General features: G+C 55.0%; 1 protein-coding gene across 2 annotated transcripts in view; it reads left to right on the top strand.

Moving 5' to 3' along the window:
• Window positions 1-14910, top strand: part of EFTUD2 (elongation factor Tu GTP binding domain containing 2) — a 28203-nt gene extending 13293 nt beyond the window's left edge. For both annotated transcript variants that reach the window (XM_068418482.1, XM_068418484.1), the window contains exons 12-28: window positions 1119-1182; window positions 1554-1644; window positions 2920-3055; window positions 3795-3922; window positions 4871-5064; window positions 5208-5319; window positions 5537-5677; window positions 6071-6172; window positions 7326-7408; window positions 8514-8600; window positions 9325-9451; window positions 9922-10009; window positions 10479-10597; window positions 11077-11171; window positions 11989-12142; window positions 13119-13226; window positions 14417-14910. In XM_068418482.1, coding sequence (XP_068274583.1) covers window positions 1119-1182; window positions 1554-1644; window positions 2920-3055; window positions 3795-3922; window positions 4871-5064; window positions 5208-5319; window positions 5537-5677; window positions 6071-6172; window positions 7326-7408; window positions 8514-8600; window positions 9325-9451; window positions 9922-10009; window positions 10479-10597; window positions 11077-11171; window positions 11989-12142; window positions 13119-13226; window positions 14417-14512 — 1925 coding nt within the window. In that variant the 3' untranslated portion in view covers window positions 14513-14910. The remainder of the gene's footprint in view (window positions 1-1118; window positions 1183-1553; window positions 1645-2919; window positions 3056-3794; window positions 3923-4870; window positions 5065-5207; window positions 5320-5536; window positions 5678-6070; window positions 6173-7325; window positions 7409-8513; window positions 8601-9324; window positions 9452-9921; window positions 10010-10478; window positions 10598-11076; window positions 11172-11988; window positions 12143-13118; window positions 13227-14416) is intronic.
• The last annotated feature ends 2260 nt before the right edge of the window (window positions 14911-17170 follow it).

Below are 17170 nucleotides of genomic sequence, written 5' to 3'. Positions count from 1 at the left end.
TTGTAACAGTGGGCCTTTTGCTGGCGTTAGCCAGCTGTACAGCCAGGATTTTTTGAAGTCTGACACTGGGGAATTCGGGGTGAGCTGTGAGCAGGAGAAGGATGTTGTAAAGCAGCTGGCCTGGCTCTTGCAAAGAAGTTAGCCTGAGGGAGGGTGAAGTTGTAGAGGTCAGGGGCTGATGTGTCAGGACTATCAGCATGTCCTCGTGAGTTTGGAGAAATAAATGAGCTCCCTGGGCGTCACAGCATTAACTCAACGCCTGCTAGGATGATACCCCTTCTTTGGGGGACCGATGAAGATGCAGGCACCGGTGGCAGGAGATGTCATCCATGCGGGGCAGACGGGAGCTGAGCGGGTACTTGAAGTCAGTAATATGGATTGTGGCCACCAGAGATTTTATGTGCAGCCACCACACTTCAACTAACGTGAGTTATAGCAGTTTAACTGGCAGAACTGCAGCCACCATGAAATTTCTTGTGCTTGCACATCTGCCCACAGCAAAAGCTTGTTTGGAAACTGCGGTAAATTCTCCCCGCTGTCTTATTAGTTGTAAATCTACCGTGACAGCCACGCACTACCCTGTTCCTTCAGCACTTGGGTGTTTGTCTGCGCGCTTGGTGCAGCAGCTGAAAAAGAAAAAGTAACCTGGAGATGTTTAGCAAGGCCTGAAATGTTTGCGATAAGCCTGTGGGGTGGGTGGGGTGGAAGCCACCTTGGCACTGCGGCGCCAGGGTGCAGCGTTACCGCGTGGAAAATGAAGCAGATGTAACAAGGTTCCTGCAGCGCGGCGTTCGGCAGGGTCAGCTCTTCTCAGCTCTAACCTTGTGTGTAATTGAGAGAGTTGAAATGTTCCTGAGAGGCAAGTGTGCGAGCCCACAGGGTGCCTGGGCTGCTGGTGGTGTTCTCCGTGGGCTGTTCTCTGCTCGCCTCTCTGCCTGCTCTCCCCAGGTCAGGGCTGAATCGTTTATTCACATTTGGGACTAAGCGTTCACTCGCCAGCACTGGTCCATTACATCAAGTCCCCAGGGTTGTTTTAAAAGCTAAAACCCAAAGATTTCCAAGATGAGAGAACTACAGTGTCATCTGAGAGGCTTCTGTCATTTGCTTTTTCCCTTTAGGAGACATCAATTACCAGGAGTTTGCAAAGCGGCTTTGGGGTGACATCTACTTCAACCCGAAGACGTAAGAAACCTGTTTCAGTGTCTATTAGTTTATTGCAGGTTTTTCCCTGTAAAACATGAACTAGGTGACCACCCAAGGTCCCTTCCACCCCGAGTTGTCCTGTGATGGAGCAGTATCTGGGAAGCATTGAGTCAGGCCTCCTGCTTGGTGTGAATCCCTGTGGTCCTCCTGATTCCCCTAAGCAGGAGCAGAGGAGCCTCCTCTGGCCTTCGTTTGGAGTGAGCGTGGCTCCTGTGTCTGTGACTGCTTCCCAGGAGGGTTGGGAGGGAGAAGAAGATAACTAAGGAAGAGCAGAGGCTGTGTTTGCAGTAGGGGTGCTTGCAGGCTGCAGAGTGCTTGCTCCTCATGCCTTTCTTTTTGTCCTCCAACAGCCGCAAGTTCACTAAAAAGGCCCCGACGAGCAGTTCCCAGCGCAGTTTTGTGGAGTTCATTCTGGAGCCCCTGTACAAGATCTTGGCTCAGGTACGTGGTGGCTCATTCCTCTTCCCATGGTTCCAGGTAGGAGCAGCCAAGGGCTGAACACTGCATGGTGGTGTGTCTGGTGCCTGGGGACTCACCCATCCCGTTCTGCTGTGTGATCTTCACTGATTGCATTTGGGGGTGCAGAGCAGTACTGAGCAGCTCCTGAACCGTTGCTCCTTGCCAATATAGCCCTGTATTTGCACAGTTAATAGAACTACCTTTGCTCTTTCTAGTGTGCTCTGATGTCAGCCACGTGATAATTAGAACCAGCCAGCCAGTTCTTGTGTGAGCTCTAAACTAGAGCAGTTCAAGAGCCCTGAGGGTGGGCAGGAGTGTTGATCTGGAGGGCAGGAAGGCTCTGCAGAGGGATCTGGACAGGCTGGATCCATGGGCCAAGGCCACTGTATGAGGGTCAACAAGGCCAAGTGTTGGGTCCTGCACTTGGGGCACAACAACCCCCCGCACTGCTACAGGCTGGGGGAAGAGTGGCTGGAAAGTGCCTGGTGGAAAAGGACCTGGGGGTGTTGGTCGATGGCCGCTGAATATGAGCCAGCAGTGTGCCCAGGTGGCCAAGAAGGCCACCAGCATCCTGGCTTGTATCAGCACTAGTGTGGCCAGCAGGACTAGGGCAGGGATCGTCCCCCTGTACTCGGCACTGGTGAGGCCGCACCTTGAATCCTGGGTGCAGTTCTGGGCCCCTCACACCCCTTGAGGTGCTGGAGCGAGTCCAGAGAAGGGCAACGAAGCTGGTGAAGGGTCTGGAGCACAAGTGTGATGAGGAGCGGCTGAGGGACCTGGGGGTGTTTAGTGTGGAGAAAAGGAGGCTGAGGGGAGACCTTCTCGCTCTCTACAACTGCCTGAAAGGAGGGTGTAGCGAGGGGGGGTCGGTCTCTTCTCCCAGGGAACAAGTGATGGGACGAGAGGAAACGGCCTCAAGTTGCACCAGGGGAGGTTTAGATTGGAGATCAGGGACAATGTCTTCCCCGAGAGGGTTGTCAAGCACTGGCACAGGCTGCCCAAGGCAGTGGTGGAGTCCCCATCCCTGGGGGGATTTAAAAGCCGTGGAGGTGCGGTGCTGAGGGATATTGTTTAGGGATATTGTTTAGTGATTGACTTGGTAGCATTAGGTTAATGGTTGGACTTGATGATCTTAAAGGTCCTTTCCAACCAAGACCATTCTGTGATTCTGTGATGGCTGGTGTGTGAAGCTGCACCTGGGAGTTACTGCCTTGGACCCCTGCAGCAAAGCTGAGTGTGGTGCTTCTTGTCTTGCAGGTGGTGGGGGATGTGGACACGACCCTGCCCAGGACTCTGGATGAACTTGGCATCCACCTGACCAAAGAGGAATTGAAATTGAACATTCGGCCCCTCCTGCGGCTTGTCTGCAAGAAGTTCTTTGGAGAATTCACAGGTAAATGCTGTTTGTCTTCCCCTCCACAATCTTCCCCATAGCCTGGGGTCTCTGTTTAGCCAGAGCACCCGGAGCTAAACAGTAACCAGTTGTTCTATCACCCAGTCTCCCCACCCCAACCAAGAAAAGGGAATTGGGAAAAGGAGGGAGACTCGTGGGTTGAAAAACAGATTTAATAAAATAAGAAAATATTGATACTAATACAAAAGACACAGAGTTATACTCAGCCGGTAGAGTGGTGGCAAGTCCCTCCAGATATCACAACCATTGAGAAGAGGGAGAGCAAAGAGCCCCCCTGTCCCCAGCAGCTTTCCCATTTATAGTGAACGTGGCGTTAATGTCCCAGCACACACCTGTGGGCCAGCCTGGGGCAGCTGCTCTGGCTGTCACTGCTGAGGGCCTCGATCACCAGCCCACAGCTGGGCACACACTGAAACAAAACGTAACAGAAAAGTGATTCTATAAATTTTACCCCTGAAAAACCAGGACACCTGGTCTCACATCACAGAGTTAAGGGCTGTATTACTGCTGTGGAGCGCTCACTTGCCCGGATCCCTCCTCACCTTTCCACATGCAAAATATTAAACCATTTGCCTAAAGGGCAGCTTGACACACTGCTCCCATCTCCCCCTGGCTGTGGGTGCGCTGAGGTCAGAATGGCTTTGCCTTGTGTTTGTTGCCATCCCTTTCTCTCCTCTACACCGCTTCACCCCGTTCTCATGCAGTGTTACCTTTCCAGGCTTCGTGGACATGTGTGTGCAGCACATCCCCTCCCCGAAGGTGGGAGCCAAGACGAAAATCGAACACACCTACACTGGTGGCGTCGACTCTGATCTAGGGGAGGCCATGAGTGAATGCGACCCTGACGTAAGGAAACCCTTCTGCTTTGCTCCCAGTGTCCAAAAGCGTGGCGAATGCGCCCTCCCTTCGCTGCCTTGACAGGGCAGCTGCCTCCCAGACAGCCCATCTGCACAGATTTGACTTCCAGCAGTTTGAAACCTCTCATCCGATACTGAAACAAATCTCTACACTCTGAGAAACTTCAGCTGCCTGCCAGGGCAGCCCTTGAGAGAGAGAATTGTTTGACAGTGTTCAGAGCAGAACAGGACTAGGTCAGGACTTCAGAGCACGTGGGAACCGCAGGGTGGTTTGGTGTCCTTTTGCTGCCTTTTTGTCCTTTTTCCTGTGAAGTTTGATTCTCTCTCCACGCTCTGAGAGCACTGATCAGGACTATACTGATAAAAATAACCCTCCGTTAGTTAGTCAGCACCTTTCCTATCAAAGCCTTGCAAAAACCTTCCTCCTCAAACAGCTTGTGCTGAGCTGTCATTCAGAGTTGTCTAGAGCCACCAACGCCAGCCAGCAGCTGGTGAGGAATTTGCCCGTGACTTTTGTTCTTAATCTCTGTAGAGAAAATGAATCGCTTGTTTTAATGAGCTGTGATTACCCACAGAAAATTATACAGTGGTGACCAGATCACCAGTTGTGGGGTGACCTTTTGGGACTGAGAGCTGTCATCTGTGGAGGCTTGGGTGCTCTGCCCTGAGCTGGTTTGCAGGCCAGCAGATGACATTTCTTTTCATGGCCTTGTTCCAACCACTATTTACTACTCCAGAAAAGTCCACCAAAGGGGTCTCCATACAGGGGAAGGAGATGTAAGGCTTCCAGGGGAAGGAAATGAAGGACTTGGCGAGTCAAAAGAAGTATTTCTAAATTCCAGCCCATTAATCCCTTTGTATCCACGAGTCCTACCAAGTCTGTGTCTGTTTTTTGACTGTATTTTGAAAGAGGCTCATTTCTCTGTCTCCTGCCAAGGGTCCGCTGATGTGTCACACGACGAAAATGTACAGCACAGACGACGGCGTTCAGTTCCACGCCTTTGGCAGAGTGCTCAGTGGTACCATCCATGCTGGGCAACCTGTGAAGGTCCTTGGAGAAAACTATACCCTGGAAGATGAGGAAGATTCCCAGATCTGCACCGTCGGACGCCTCTGGATCTCGGTTGCGAGGTATGGAAAGCTCTGGCAAGATGTTCATTTGGGAGAGGAGTTCCCTGGAGTTGTTGCTGTCGGGGACAGGGAGGAGGACAGAGCTGCAAGGGGCCTGAGGCTGGCAGCAGCGAGCGCTGCAGTGATGCTCCCCTGCCTTTTAGGTATCACATTGAGGTAAACCGGGTTCCTGCTGGCAACTGGGTGCTGATAGAAGGAGTGGACCAGCCCATAGTGAAGACGGCAACTGTCACGGAGCCGCGGGGCAACGAGGAGGTACTGGGCATAGCTGGTGTTGCTCAGCCTGGCAGGGAGGCAAGGTGATGGAGCACATCCCAAAAGCTCCAGGGGTGAGGTTGAAGAAACCTTGTCTGCTGAGGAGCCAGGGCACAAGAGCCGCTAAGGCAAAGAGAAGAGCATCAAATGTTGTACGTAACTCCAGTGGCCATCGAACGATGCAGAGATTCAGCTCTTTGTCCTGCTCTGATTTCAGGCTCAGATCTTCCGTCCTTTGAAGTTCAACACCACGTCTGTCATCAAAATAGCTGTCGAGCCAGTCAACCCCTCAGAGCTCCCCAAAATGTTAGATGGTCTCCGCAAAGTCAACAAGAGTTACCCCTCGCTTACTACTAAGGTATTTCTGGTGTATGTATGGCTGGTTGCAGCTCACGCTGTGAGCTACCTTGTAGCCTGATTTTAAAAGTAAATATTTTTTTACTGGGGGTTGTTTTCTTTGTTATGGGGTTTTTTTTTCATGCTGTTGCAGTTGATCTCATAAATCAAGTGGAAAGAGCAGAAAACTGTAAATCCAGCAGAAAAACACACACCTTGCTGTGCCGGGGCGGCAGCTTTCTGCAGAGCACATCAGCACTTTCTGCTAGAAAAAGCTGTGGGAGCTTTCCTTGGGGTGCTCTGATCCTAACCCATTTATTTCGAGCTGATATTTCCTCAGGCTTGTGTAGGAGGCTGGAAGGCAAGAGCCTGTGAGCAGTAACGCTGTCAGTTGAACCCCTTTCTTATTTTTCAGGTGGAAGAGTCTGGGGAGCACGTGATCCTGGGGACAGGGGAGCTCTACCTGGATTGTGTGATGCACGATCTACGGAAGATGTATTCAGAGATTGATATCAAGGTGAGGAAATGAGGGATTTTCCTAGCTGGGAAGGGGTTTTGTCTCCCTGTCTCAGAAGAATGGGAAAATAATCTGAGCTGAACTTCCAGCGTGGATTTTGTCACGTCCCTTTAAAAGGGAAAATTAAAAAAAAAGGACTGTTAGGATGCAATAGTAACTCTTACAGCCTGACTCTGTCACAGAATCACAGAATCACAGAATCAACCAGGTTGGAAGAGCCCTCTGGGATCATCGAGTCCAACCATTGCCCTGACACCACCATGGCAACTAGACCGTGGCACTAAGTGCCATGTCCAGTCTTTTCTTAAACCCCTCCAGAGATGGTGACTCCACCACCTCCCTGGGCAGCCCCTTCCAATGGCTAATGACCCTTGCTGAGAAGAAATGCTTCCTAATGTCCAACCTGACCCTCCCCTGGCGCAGCTTGAGGCTGTGTCCTCTTGTCCTATCGCTAGTTGCCTGGGAGAAGAGGCCGACTCCCACTCCACTACAACCTCCCTTCAGGTAGTTGTAGACTGCACTAAGGTCACCTCTGAGCCTCCTCTTCTCCAGGCTAAACACCCCCAGCTCCCTCAGCCGTTCCTCGGAGGTCAGACCCTCCAGACCCTTCACCAGCTTGGTCACCCTCCTCTGGCCTCGCTCCAACACCTCAACATCTCTCTTGAAGTGCGGGGCCCAGAACTGGACACAGGATTCAAGGTGCAACCTCACCAGTGCTGAGTACAGCATTGTGACTGAGAGCCTGAAAATTGCCTTGGAGAGGGGTGTGTGACCATGTTCCAGCCTTTTCCCGTACTTCAGCCATTGCCTGGCAAGCATCAAATATAGAAATTGAGCAGAATTTTTCATACCTGGGATTAGATTTAAATGTTCCTGTCTTGTTTGAATGAAGAAATTAGTAAAGCCGCCTGTGCAGACCTCGGTGGTTCATACACAAGGCTGATTAAAACACCGGCAGATGAACCAGCTTTTTCTTGTAGGTGTTCAAAGGTTTCAATGCCATGGTCTAGTTGACATGGTGGTGTCAGGGCAATGGTTGGACTCGATGATCCCAGAGGTCTCTTCCAACCTGGCTGATTCTGTGATTCTGAAACAGCTCTTTAAAAACAAAAACGTACTTGAAAACCTTACAAACCCGTTGTCCTTATTCCAGGTCGCCGATCCAGTTGTGACGTTCTGCGAGACAGTGGTGGAAACGTCCTCCCTGAAGTGCTTCGCTGAGACACCCAACAAGAAGTAAGAGCTCGTGGGCGAGCTGGGCGTTGGAGACAGGTGGATGGAGGGTTCACCAGAGACTTCATCCCCTCCGAGGGGTCTGTTCTTGGTGGCTGTTGTCCAGACAAGTGGCTGAGTTGGCAGCAGCTCTGCTGAACTCAGTAACACCCCTGAGTCCCAGGGATGTTTCTGTGCTTTGTAGGAACTCTCAGAATGGGGGGAACAAAGAATGATCCACATCCTCTTTTTTTTTTAGCTAAATTTCACACCTTCTCAGCAGTTTTGTGGTGTTCCCAAACTAGGAGGTGCATTTGGATCCTAGAGCAGGTGCCAGAGAGCCCACTGCTGCCTTCATTAACTCCCCAAACATTTCATGAGCAAAAGCTTTGTCTTCTCTTATTCATTCTTAATCTTGAAACAGATTTTTTCCTTCCTGCTGATGCACTGGAGTCTTACAGCCTCATCTCATCTTCTTCCTCCAGCAGTGCATTGTGAGATAGACATGTTTGAAAGAGGGAGGCCTGGGAGGGAACACAGGCTGGATAACCAGGATGAAATCTAGGAGCACAGGGCTTTTTAATGCCTGAATTTTCAGGGAAATCATCATCTATTGTGTGCTGAAGACAGCTTTCCTGTGTTCCCTTGTGGTTTCTGGTTCTTCTTGCCCTCCTCTGTTCTGGTGTGCTCTCTTCCATGGTTGGCAACCTTATTTTTGGGGACACAAAGGTTCCAGTCTTAGGTCAGTCTTTGAACTGTTGGGCAGGTTACTCGCGTGGATGGGCTTGTCCAAGGCAACATCCCCTGTGTCGGACACAGTGAGTGCTGGCTCTGATAGAGGCATGTTGCCTGGCCCATGGGCTTCCTTCTGCAGCCCGGATGAGCGCTGGACATCTGGCAGGAGGGATGGAACCACACTGTCCCTTAGCAATCTGCTTCTGGAGATGAGCAGCCTTGGGAGAGCAGTTGTTAAGTGCCTGGGCTGTCTTTACAAGCAAGACAGTAACAGCGAAGGTCACGGATGGCTTCATCTCCCTCGCTGTGTTCGAGGCAATGCGCAGTCCCTGAGGTCCTGCCAATTACTCCCATTTCCATCATTCTGCGGACTAATTGCAACTGTCTCTCTTAGGAACAAGATCACGATGATTGCTGAGCCTCTGGAGAAAGGACTCGCGGAGGACATTGAAAATGAAGTGGTCCAAATAACATGGAACAGGTATGACTGATCTGGGGAGAGCAGGAATCCATCTAGAAGCAAATAATTAGGAGAAAAAAGGGAACGCTGGGATCTGCAAGGTGCACAGTGTCAGCCAACAGCCTCTAGGCCAGGGTCCTGTGTCCAATATTGCTACCAGGTAGTCTGTGAGCATCCCTCCCCAGGAAATGAGTTGCCCCAGGTAAAAAGCTGAAGCCATTTGATGCCTGAAAGGAACAGGGTGGTAAAAAAGGGCAACAAAACTGGTGAAGGGTCTGGAGCACAAGTGTGATGAGGAGCGGCTGAGGGACCTGGGGGTGTTTAGCCTGGAGCAAAGGAGGCTGAGGGGAGACCTTCTCGCTCTCTACAACTGCCTGAAAGGAGGGTGTAGTGAGGGGGGGGTTGGTCTCTTCTCCCAAGGAACAAGCGATGAGATGAGAGGAACCGGCCTCAAGTTGTGCCAGGGGAGGTTTAGATTGGAGATCAGGGACAATGTCTTCCCCGAAAGGGTTGTCAAGCACTGGCACAGGCTGCCCAGGGCAGTGGTGGAGTCCCCATCCCTGGGGGGATTTAAAAGCCGTGGAGATGTGGTGCTGAGGGCCATGGGTCAGTGGTGGGCTTGGCAGTGCTGGGTTAACGGTTGGACTCGATGATCTTAAAGGTCCTTTCCAACCAAAACAATTCCATGATTTCAAATGTGTTGTGAGTGCAGGTCAAATAGTTTCTTCCATTCTTGTTCTATCAGAAAGAAGCTGGGTGAATTCTTCCAGACCAAATATGACTGGGATTTGCTGGCTGCCCGTTCCATCTGGGCCTTTGGGCCAGACGCCACTGGCCCGAACATCCTGGTAGATGATACACTTCCCTCAGAGGTGAGAAACACGGGCAGGGGGGTTATGTTTCAGTGAGACCTTTGTCCTGTGGTGCCAAGAGGTGACTGTTCCTTCCAGAACCTGCAGCAAGGTCCTCATGCTGTTGGAGTGCTCGTTGGTTTGCCAGATCTCAGATCTGCTGTACTGCTTCCATCAGACTCCTACACCGCCTAGCAAATCCCCTCGTATTTTTCAGGCATTCGATTTGGGCCAATGTCCTTTAAATTGGCAACTAAATGTCCTGCCTTTCAGGATTGCCAAAATATGGACTTTTAATTTATCGCTCTAGATGCCAAACTCTGCAGATGATGCTCCTGAGCTGTGAGAGGGAGGGATGGACAGTGGGGGTATAAGGGGACGTTGCTGCTCTTTTAGGAACTGGCTTTGAAACACTGGGGTCTCTCTGTTACTGCCTCGTGGTGCAGATTTGGTCCCTGAAGCGGTCTGTCTGTCTGTCTGTCTGTCTGTAGGTGGACAAGTCGCTGCTGGGCTCTGTGAAGGACAGCATTGTGCAGGGCTTCCAGTGGGGGACCAGGGAAGGGCCTCTCTGTGACGAATGTGAGTAGGAGCTGTGGAGAAGCGGAGCTGATAAGATCGATTCAATTCTTCCATCTCCAAGCATTGAAGTCATTTTGCTGGTGCAGTCCCTCAGTGGCCGGTTCCCCTCTCACACCACAGCTGGGGACAGCTCTGGGGGTGGGTGACAAGGGAGATGACAGAACCTCCCCCTTTTTCCTGGCTGCAGATGCCACCCAGGCACTGGCACTTGCCGTCTGCCTACAAACCAGGGCCTGTTAGTGGGCAAGCTGGCTCCCCCTGCCCTTGGCTCTACTCGTACAGCTCAGGTGCAGACCACTGAGCATCCTGAGTTAGGACGTGGTCCTGCTTTCCCTGCTGGAATTAAATTTAGGAGAACTTCTTTGGATGTTTGCTATGTGCTCAGGGTCTCTGGGGATGCGCGGGTGGAGCTGGTGTGGCAGCGAACATCCCCCTCGAGTCACTTGCTGTCATTTCTGCCCTTCCTCAGTGATCCGCAACGTGAAGTTTAAGATCCTGGATGCGGTGATTGCTCAGGAGCCCTTGCACCGGGGTGGAGGACAGATCATCCCGACGGCCCGCAGAGTGGTCTACTCCGCTTTCCTGATGGTGAGGGCTATGCTGTGCGTGGCAAAGACTGAACCTAGCGCTGTGCCGGCTCCTGTGGGCTCCAGGGAGCGTGGCTCACACGTGTGCTGCCCTATGTGCCCCAAGGATGTCAGTTTAAACTTGACTCATTCATCCATTAACGTTTCCAGCACCCTTGTGGGCTGGCAAACGGGTTTTACAAGCAATCACGTTCCAGTCTGGCTGGAAACTTGTGTGCATCTGCTCTGTCTCCCCTTTTTGCTGCTGTTTGGCTTGCTGGGAGTGGGGGAGAGGGAAGCGTATGACTCATGGCCAGAAGGAGAAAAGCTCCTTTCAGTGTTTGACGTCGGTTTGGGCAGCCATGGGGCAGCAGGAACCCTTTCCTCCCCAGTCAGGCGCTGTCTTTGACCAAAGTATGTCAGTCCCTGCCTCTTACTTGAACCGAATTGTGTTGGCGCTGAGCTGGAGGCTCAGTGGCTTGTGTCCCTTTCTCCTCACAGGCCACCCCTCGCTTGATGGAGCCGTACTACTTCGTGGAGGTGCAGGCTCCTGCCGACTGCGTGTCTGCAGTGTACACGGTCCTGGCCAGGCGCAGGTGAGCTGCTCTGACCGGTGGCTGTCAGCCCCAACTGCTCACTGGGGATCTGGGCTGCTCGAGACGTTCACAGTCCCAGCACCGCTTGTAAAGCGAGGGGAGAGGGTGACATCTGTGTGAAGTGCCAGCTGAAAGCTGCCTTGGCTGATCCCAGCCCCTGTGCTGCGTGGGGAGAGGATGTCCAGGAGCACACGCAGCCTTTGGCGTGTGCCTTGGTTCCTCTTGAGTGTCAGAGAGGAGAATATATAAAGGGACATGAGACCCCCCCTGCAGTGCTGGGTCCAGCTCTGGGGCCCCCAACACAAGAAGGACGCGGAGCTGTTGGAGCGAGTCCAGAGGAGGCCACGGAGATGCTCAGAGGGCTGGAGCCCCTCTGCTATGGAGACAGGCTGAGAGAGTTGGGGCTGTTCAGCCTGGAGAAGAGAAGGCTCCAGGGAGACCTTCTAGCGCCTTCCAGTACCTGAAGGGGCTACAGGAAAGCTGGAGAGGGAGTTTTGACAAGGGCATGGAGTGACAGGACGAGGGGGAACGGTTTTAAACTGGAAGAGGGGAGATTGAGATGGGATCTGAGGAAGAAATTCTTTGCTGTGAGGGTGGTGAGGCACTGGCCCAGGTTGCCCAGAGAAGCTGTGGCTGCCCCCTCCCTGGCAGTGTTCAAGGTCAGGTTGGATGGGGCTTGGAGCAACCTGGTCTGGTGGAAGGTGTCCCTGCCTATGGCAGGGGGTTGGACCTACATGGTCTTTAAGGTCCCTTCCAACCCAAACCAGTCTGTGATTCTGTGACATGCAGGAAGACTAATCTTTTGATGTGTTGGCAGAGGCCACGTGACGCAAGATGCTCCGATCCCAGGCTCCCCTCTCTACACCATCAAAGCCTTCATCCCAGCCATTGATTCATTCGGGTTTGAGACAGACTTGAGGACCCACACGCAGGGACAAGCCTTCTCACTCTCTGTCTTCCACCACTGGCAGGTGAGTCCGTGTCCTGGCGAGACTGGCAAGAGGGACATAGTAGGATCAAGCACCAGGGAGATGCTCTCAGTAGAGCTCAGGGCTGTGGCTCACACAAGGCAGGACAACTTCTCTGGAGAACATCCTCAAAGGGTCTCGAGTTGGGGGGGCTTTGTACGGCAGCTGTTACGTGTCTGCCAGAAGCTCACGGCTTTGGTCCAAGTCACATCGTTCCTATCGAGGGAGTGCTGAATGCTGCTGCTTGCTGAGCGTAAGGGTCCTTCAGGGCCTGGAGAGAGGACATCCTCATCGGGAGATGGGAAGCTGTTTGGGTGCGCTGGGTGCTCCACAGCTTGGGGAGCGGAGGGCTTGGAGCAGGGCTCGGCCTTGTTGGTCTGCCCTAAGACGTGGGTTGCCACACTTCGGCTTTGCCTCTCGCAGAAGGCTTTGTAAACCTGTGGCAAACAGGGTTTGGGACAAAACACTGTCGTCTGGCCACCCCCCTGTCTGGGGCAAATCGAGTCTTGTGGGAGCTGCCACTGTGGGCCTGTGAGGTGCAGAGCTACTTGTGGTACAGCCAGGTGGGAGCAGCCGCAGCCGCCTGAGCCCCAAGAGCTGCCTTCAAGGTCAAGATGTAAAAGCCCGAGGCTTGGCTCTGAAGAGAAGAAACGTGGCTGATTTCTAGAGGGGGTTGCGCTGATGGGACCCACGTGGGTTGTTCTGGTTAGCAGGTATTTAGAGGTCTTTTAAGAGCACACTGGCACGTGGGGAAGGTGGGACGTGTTCTTGGCTTGGGTTAGTGACACCGTGTTAGTGACGTCTTGCAGGAATGATCACCAGTAGTGATCTGTGCCAGGAGAACAGATGGGGTGTTGGGGCTGTCACACCAAGGCTCGGGGTGTCTGCAGGGCCCAGGGGTTACCCGTTGCAGTTCAGGCTCTCCAGGAGATTGAACCAGCCCCCAGCATTGCTCTCAGGTCCTGACCCTGTGTTTCAGATTGTGCCTGGTGACCCCTTGGACAAGAGCATCATCATCCGACCCCTGGAGCCCCAGCCAGCCCCACATCTGGCCAGAGAGTTCATGATCAAGACCAGGCGTAGGAAGGTATGTCTGGGAGTAGTCCCTACAGCGTCCTTCTGTCCATCTGTGCCAGCAGCTGAGCTGTTGCAGTGTTGTCCCTTGGGCATGCCACATCCTGTCTGTGTTCCCAGAGTGTCCTTTGTGCCACGAGATGTCCCTCACTCTTGATCCTTCGTGCTGCTTGTTGGTGCCTGGGATGGTCCCGGTGCCTGCGGTGGTCATAGAATAGAATCATGGAATCGTTTGGGTTGGAAAGGACCTTTAAGATCATCGAGCCCAACTGTTAACCCAGCACTGCCAAGGCCACCACTAACCCATGGCCTTCAGCACCACATCTCCATGGCTTTTAAATCCCCCCAGGAATGGGGACTCCACCACTGCCCTGGGCAGCCTGTGCCAGTGCTTGACAACCCTTTTGGGGAAGACATTGTCCCTGATCTCCAATCTAAACCTCCCCTGGCACAACTTGAGGCCGTTTCCTCTCGTCCCATCGCTTGTTCCCTGGGAGAAGAGACTGACCCCCACCTCGCTACACCCTCCTTACAGGCAGTTGTAGAGAGCGAGAAGGTTTCCCCTCAGCCTCCTTTTCTCCACGCTAAACACCCCCAGGTCCCTCAGCCGCTCCTCATCACACTTGTGCTCCAGACCCTTCACCAGCTTCGTTGCCCTTCTCTGGACTCGCTCCAGCACCTCAAGCTCTTTCTTGTCCTGAGGGGCCCAAAACTGCACCCAGTATAAGATGGTCCCAGTGCCTGTGATGGTCCCATGAGCAACTCATCTGTCAGTGACTCCAGCCAAAAGCAGGGGGTCCTGTGGCACCCGCTGAGCCCCGCTCCCTCCCCAGCACCCAGCTGACCCCTGATTTACCCTGTTTGTCCTGCAGAAAAAGCAACAACTGGTTTCTGTGCTGGTTTAGTGAGCTGGACCGAGGGGTTGGAGAGGTACCTGGGACCACAGGGGAACCAAACTCCGCTTTGGGAGGGCAGTGAGCTGGTAGATACGCTCAGCAGCAGCAACCACACGTTTGCAGCTTCCTGAGAGACTGTTTGATGTCTTCAAGCCGCTGAGCAATGCCTGATCCCTTACAAATTCTCCTGCCTCCTCTGGAGCCTGAAAATTTATCTTACTGCGGGACAGTTGGTGGGGTCTCTGCCACGACGGCTGGACGAGCACCGGCAGAGGAATAACCTCTGGCTTTGCTATTACCCTTGCAGGGCTTGAGCGAGGATGTGAGCATCAGCAAGTTCTTCGATGACCCCATGTTGCTGGAATTGGCCAAACAAGACGTCGTTCTCAACTACCCCATGTGAACGTGCTGCTGCAAGCGTGAGGGCTGACCTGAGGCCTGGCCGGCGTCCCTCTGTCCGTCCCCGTCCCTGTTTGCCCAGCCCTGGCTCCTGGGGCTCCAAACGACTCCTCACGTCGCTCTTTCATGGTTGTAAAGTCTCCCTGGGCAGTCGTAGACGGGGCGTTCAGGGCCTGTCCCGTAGAGGGGCATGAATATCACGTCAGGATTACTAAGGACTGAGCCTAAACATGCGTCAAGCGTTGGAGCGTTCTGCTGCCCCTCTCCTGGCTGCCGGGGGGTGTTTGTGCCTCCGGCAAAGCACGGCGTCGGGCAGCTGAGGAAGGTGGGAAGAGGCAAGTGTGGCTTTTACCTTTTTTCTCCAGCTTTTTTGAACCCTGGTAAACATTTCATACAAACTTCCCCGCAGGGCTGAGTCTGACAGCGCCGAGAGAAGGCAGCGCGGGGAGAGGCTCAGACCTCGCCGGTGCTCAGAGCATGCGCTGCCCCAATTTTCCCCATCTTCAGCCCCGGTTCCCCCTGTCCTCAGCGTGTCCTGCAGGGATTAACTCACTAGCCAGCCCAGGACAATCCTGTGCCACGCTATTTCCTTCCCTTCTCGCTAGGTCTTGGCCTCCTGCCGTGTTTTCGGGGGATCTTGTGCTCTGGATGGTTTTTAGTGCTCCCTCTCCCCTGCCCCAGCTCCTCACTCTGCTTCTGAACTTGGCCCCGGGTCCGCTCCCAGGCGTGTGCTGTAGGTTGGGGCTGGTTTCCATCTCCTGGGGACATCTGCGCCCTCGCAGTCCCCTGACCCTGCTCCTCTGGCGCGGCTGCTCCCCCACACTGAGCCTTGCCTGGGCTCGCCCCGGTGCCGCCGGGCTGGATTTGGCCTCAGCAGCCTGGTCCAGCGCCGGATTCACGTCCCCGGGCTCGGGACGGCTCGTGGGGACACGCAGCACCCCGGGAGCAGCAGGTAAAGCAGAGAAGCCCCTCCTAAACCTCCCAGCCACTGGTGGAAACTGGGAGGCACTGGGCTAACGTAGGCATGGGGGATAGGAAGTGTGTCAGGCGTCCTGCCGCGAGCCGGGTCTGTGTGGAAACGGGATAATTCTGGGGCACCCGGCTTGAAACCGGGGAGGGGAAGGGTTTCCTGCTGGTGCCGGCCGATAACACCGGCCGGAGGGTGCCCGGTGCTGGGGGCTCCAGCCCTGCGCCTGGGCTCAGCCTTTCCTGCCGGGCAGTGCCGGGAGCTTCCCCATCGCCTCCGCCCCAGCACCGCGGCCCCGCGGGTGGCACGTTCCCCCTCTGCCCTGGGGAGAAGCGGGGTTCAAGGCCTTACGCCCTGGCCACCTCCCAGTACAGCCCAGCACCAAACTGGGCCCCTGGGGACCAGGCCAGGCATCTGGGGCTGTGCAAGCCCTGAATTGCTCACGCCAGGGCTGCAGCAGGGTCGGTGCCCGCGGGGCCGGCAGCGCGCTCGGTGCTGCACGGCACGTCCCAGGGCTCGGGGGATGCGACCTCGGCGCTGGAGCCAAGCGCGTGGCTGCTCTGTCCCATCACAGCAAGAGGTCTTGTCCCAGGAAGGGGACATCTGTCATCCCCCGTGGTGACTCTGATCCCAACCCCGGGCTCTCCAGGGCCGGATAACGGGGCTGGAGGGTTTTGTGGGGTCACCCATCCACCAACGGGCATCGGTGCCGGTCACCCGTGTCCTCTGGAGAGCAGAACCACGGGGCTGCGATGCCCAACGGGTCCCTGCAGATCAGTGTCACCCCGGCTGTCACCCCGGGAGGGGTGGCAGGGCAGGGCCCGGGCAGGCGTGGGAAGGAGCCGGTTCTCACGCAGGCTGTTCCCAGCAGCTGGAAAACGCTGACCCGCGGCGAGGCCCGAGCGGCCGCGCGAGCTCTCACAGCCGAGACCGCGGCCCCGCGCGCGGGCTGGGAATTTTCCGCGGAAGCGGCTCTTCCCTGGGAACGGGGCTGAGCGCGCCGGCCCCTGACCCCGGCCCCTGCCCAGCCGCTGGGATTTCCCCCCCCCACCAGCAAAGGGGCTTTGCGGGGTGCCCCGGGGATGCACCCGCGTGGGGGGGTGGGGAAGGTAAACTGAGGCACGCTGGCACGGGGCGCCGCTCGCCAGGGTAGCGGGTGCTGGGGGGCTCCATCCTTGGCACGAGTTCATCAGGGCTCAGCACTGGGACACGCCAAGGGGACAAACGCCCCCATCCACAGCGGGGTCATCAGCTGTGCCGACCCCTCAGTCGTCCCTGTTGGTCCCCCATCCGCAGTGGCTTGACAGGTCCCCTGGGGACACGCTGCCTTGAGCACCCGGCTCCCAGGGGGGTGAGTCCCCAGCCCTGCTCCTGGTGACCCTGGCTGCAGCCCTGCTCCTAATGTCCCCATCCTGCTCCTCGTGCCCCCGTACTTGTCCTGCTCCCTGTGCCCCCATCCCCCCTCCCCTCCCAGTGTCCCTGTCCCCCTCCTACTCCCAGTGGCCCCATCCTGCTCCTGGTGTCCCTGTCCCCATCTTGCTTACAGTGACTTTGTCCCTGTCCTGCTCCCAACGTCCCCATCCTGCTCTCTGTGTCCTTGTCCCTCTCCTGCTCCTGATGCCCCCATCCTGCTCCTGGTGGCCCTGTCCACAGCCCTGCTCCCAATGCCCCTGTCCCTGTCCTGCTCCCTGTGGC

This window comes from Nyctibius grandis, chromosome 26, assembly GCF_013368605.1.
Source record: "Nyctibius grandis isolate bNycGra1 chromosome 26, bNycGra1.pri, whole genome shotgun sequence".
Taxonomy (NCBI): Eukaryota; Metazoa; Chordata; class Aves; order Nyctibiiformes; family Nyctibiidae; genus Nyctibius; species Nyctibius grandis.
Note: the sequence above shows the minus strand (reverse complement) of the source record. Positions and strands in the feature narration are given on the sequence as shown.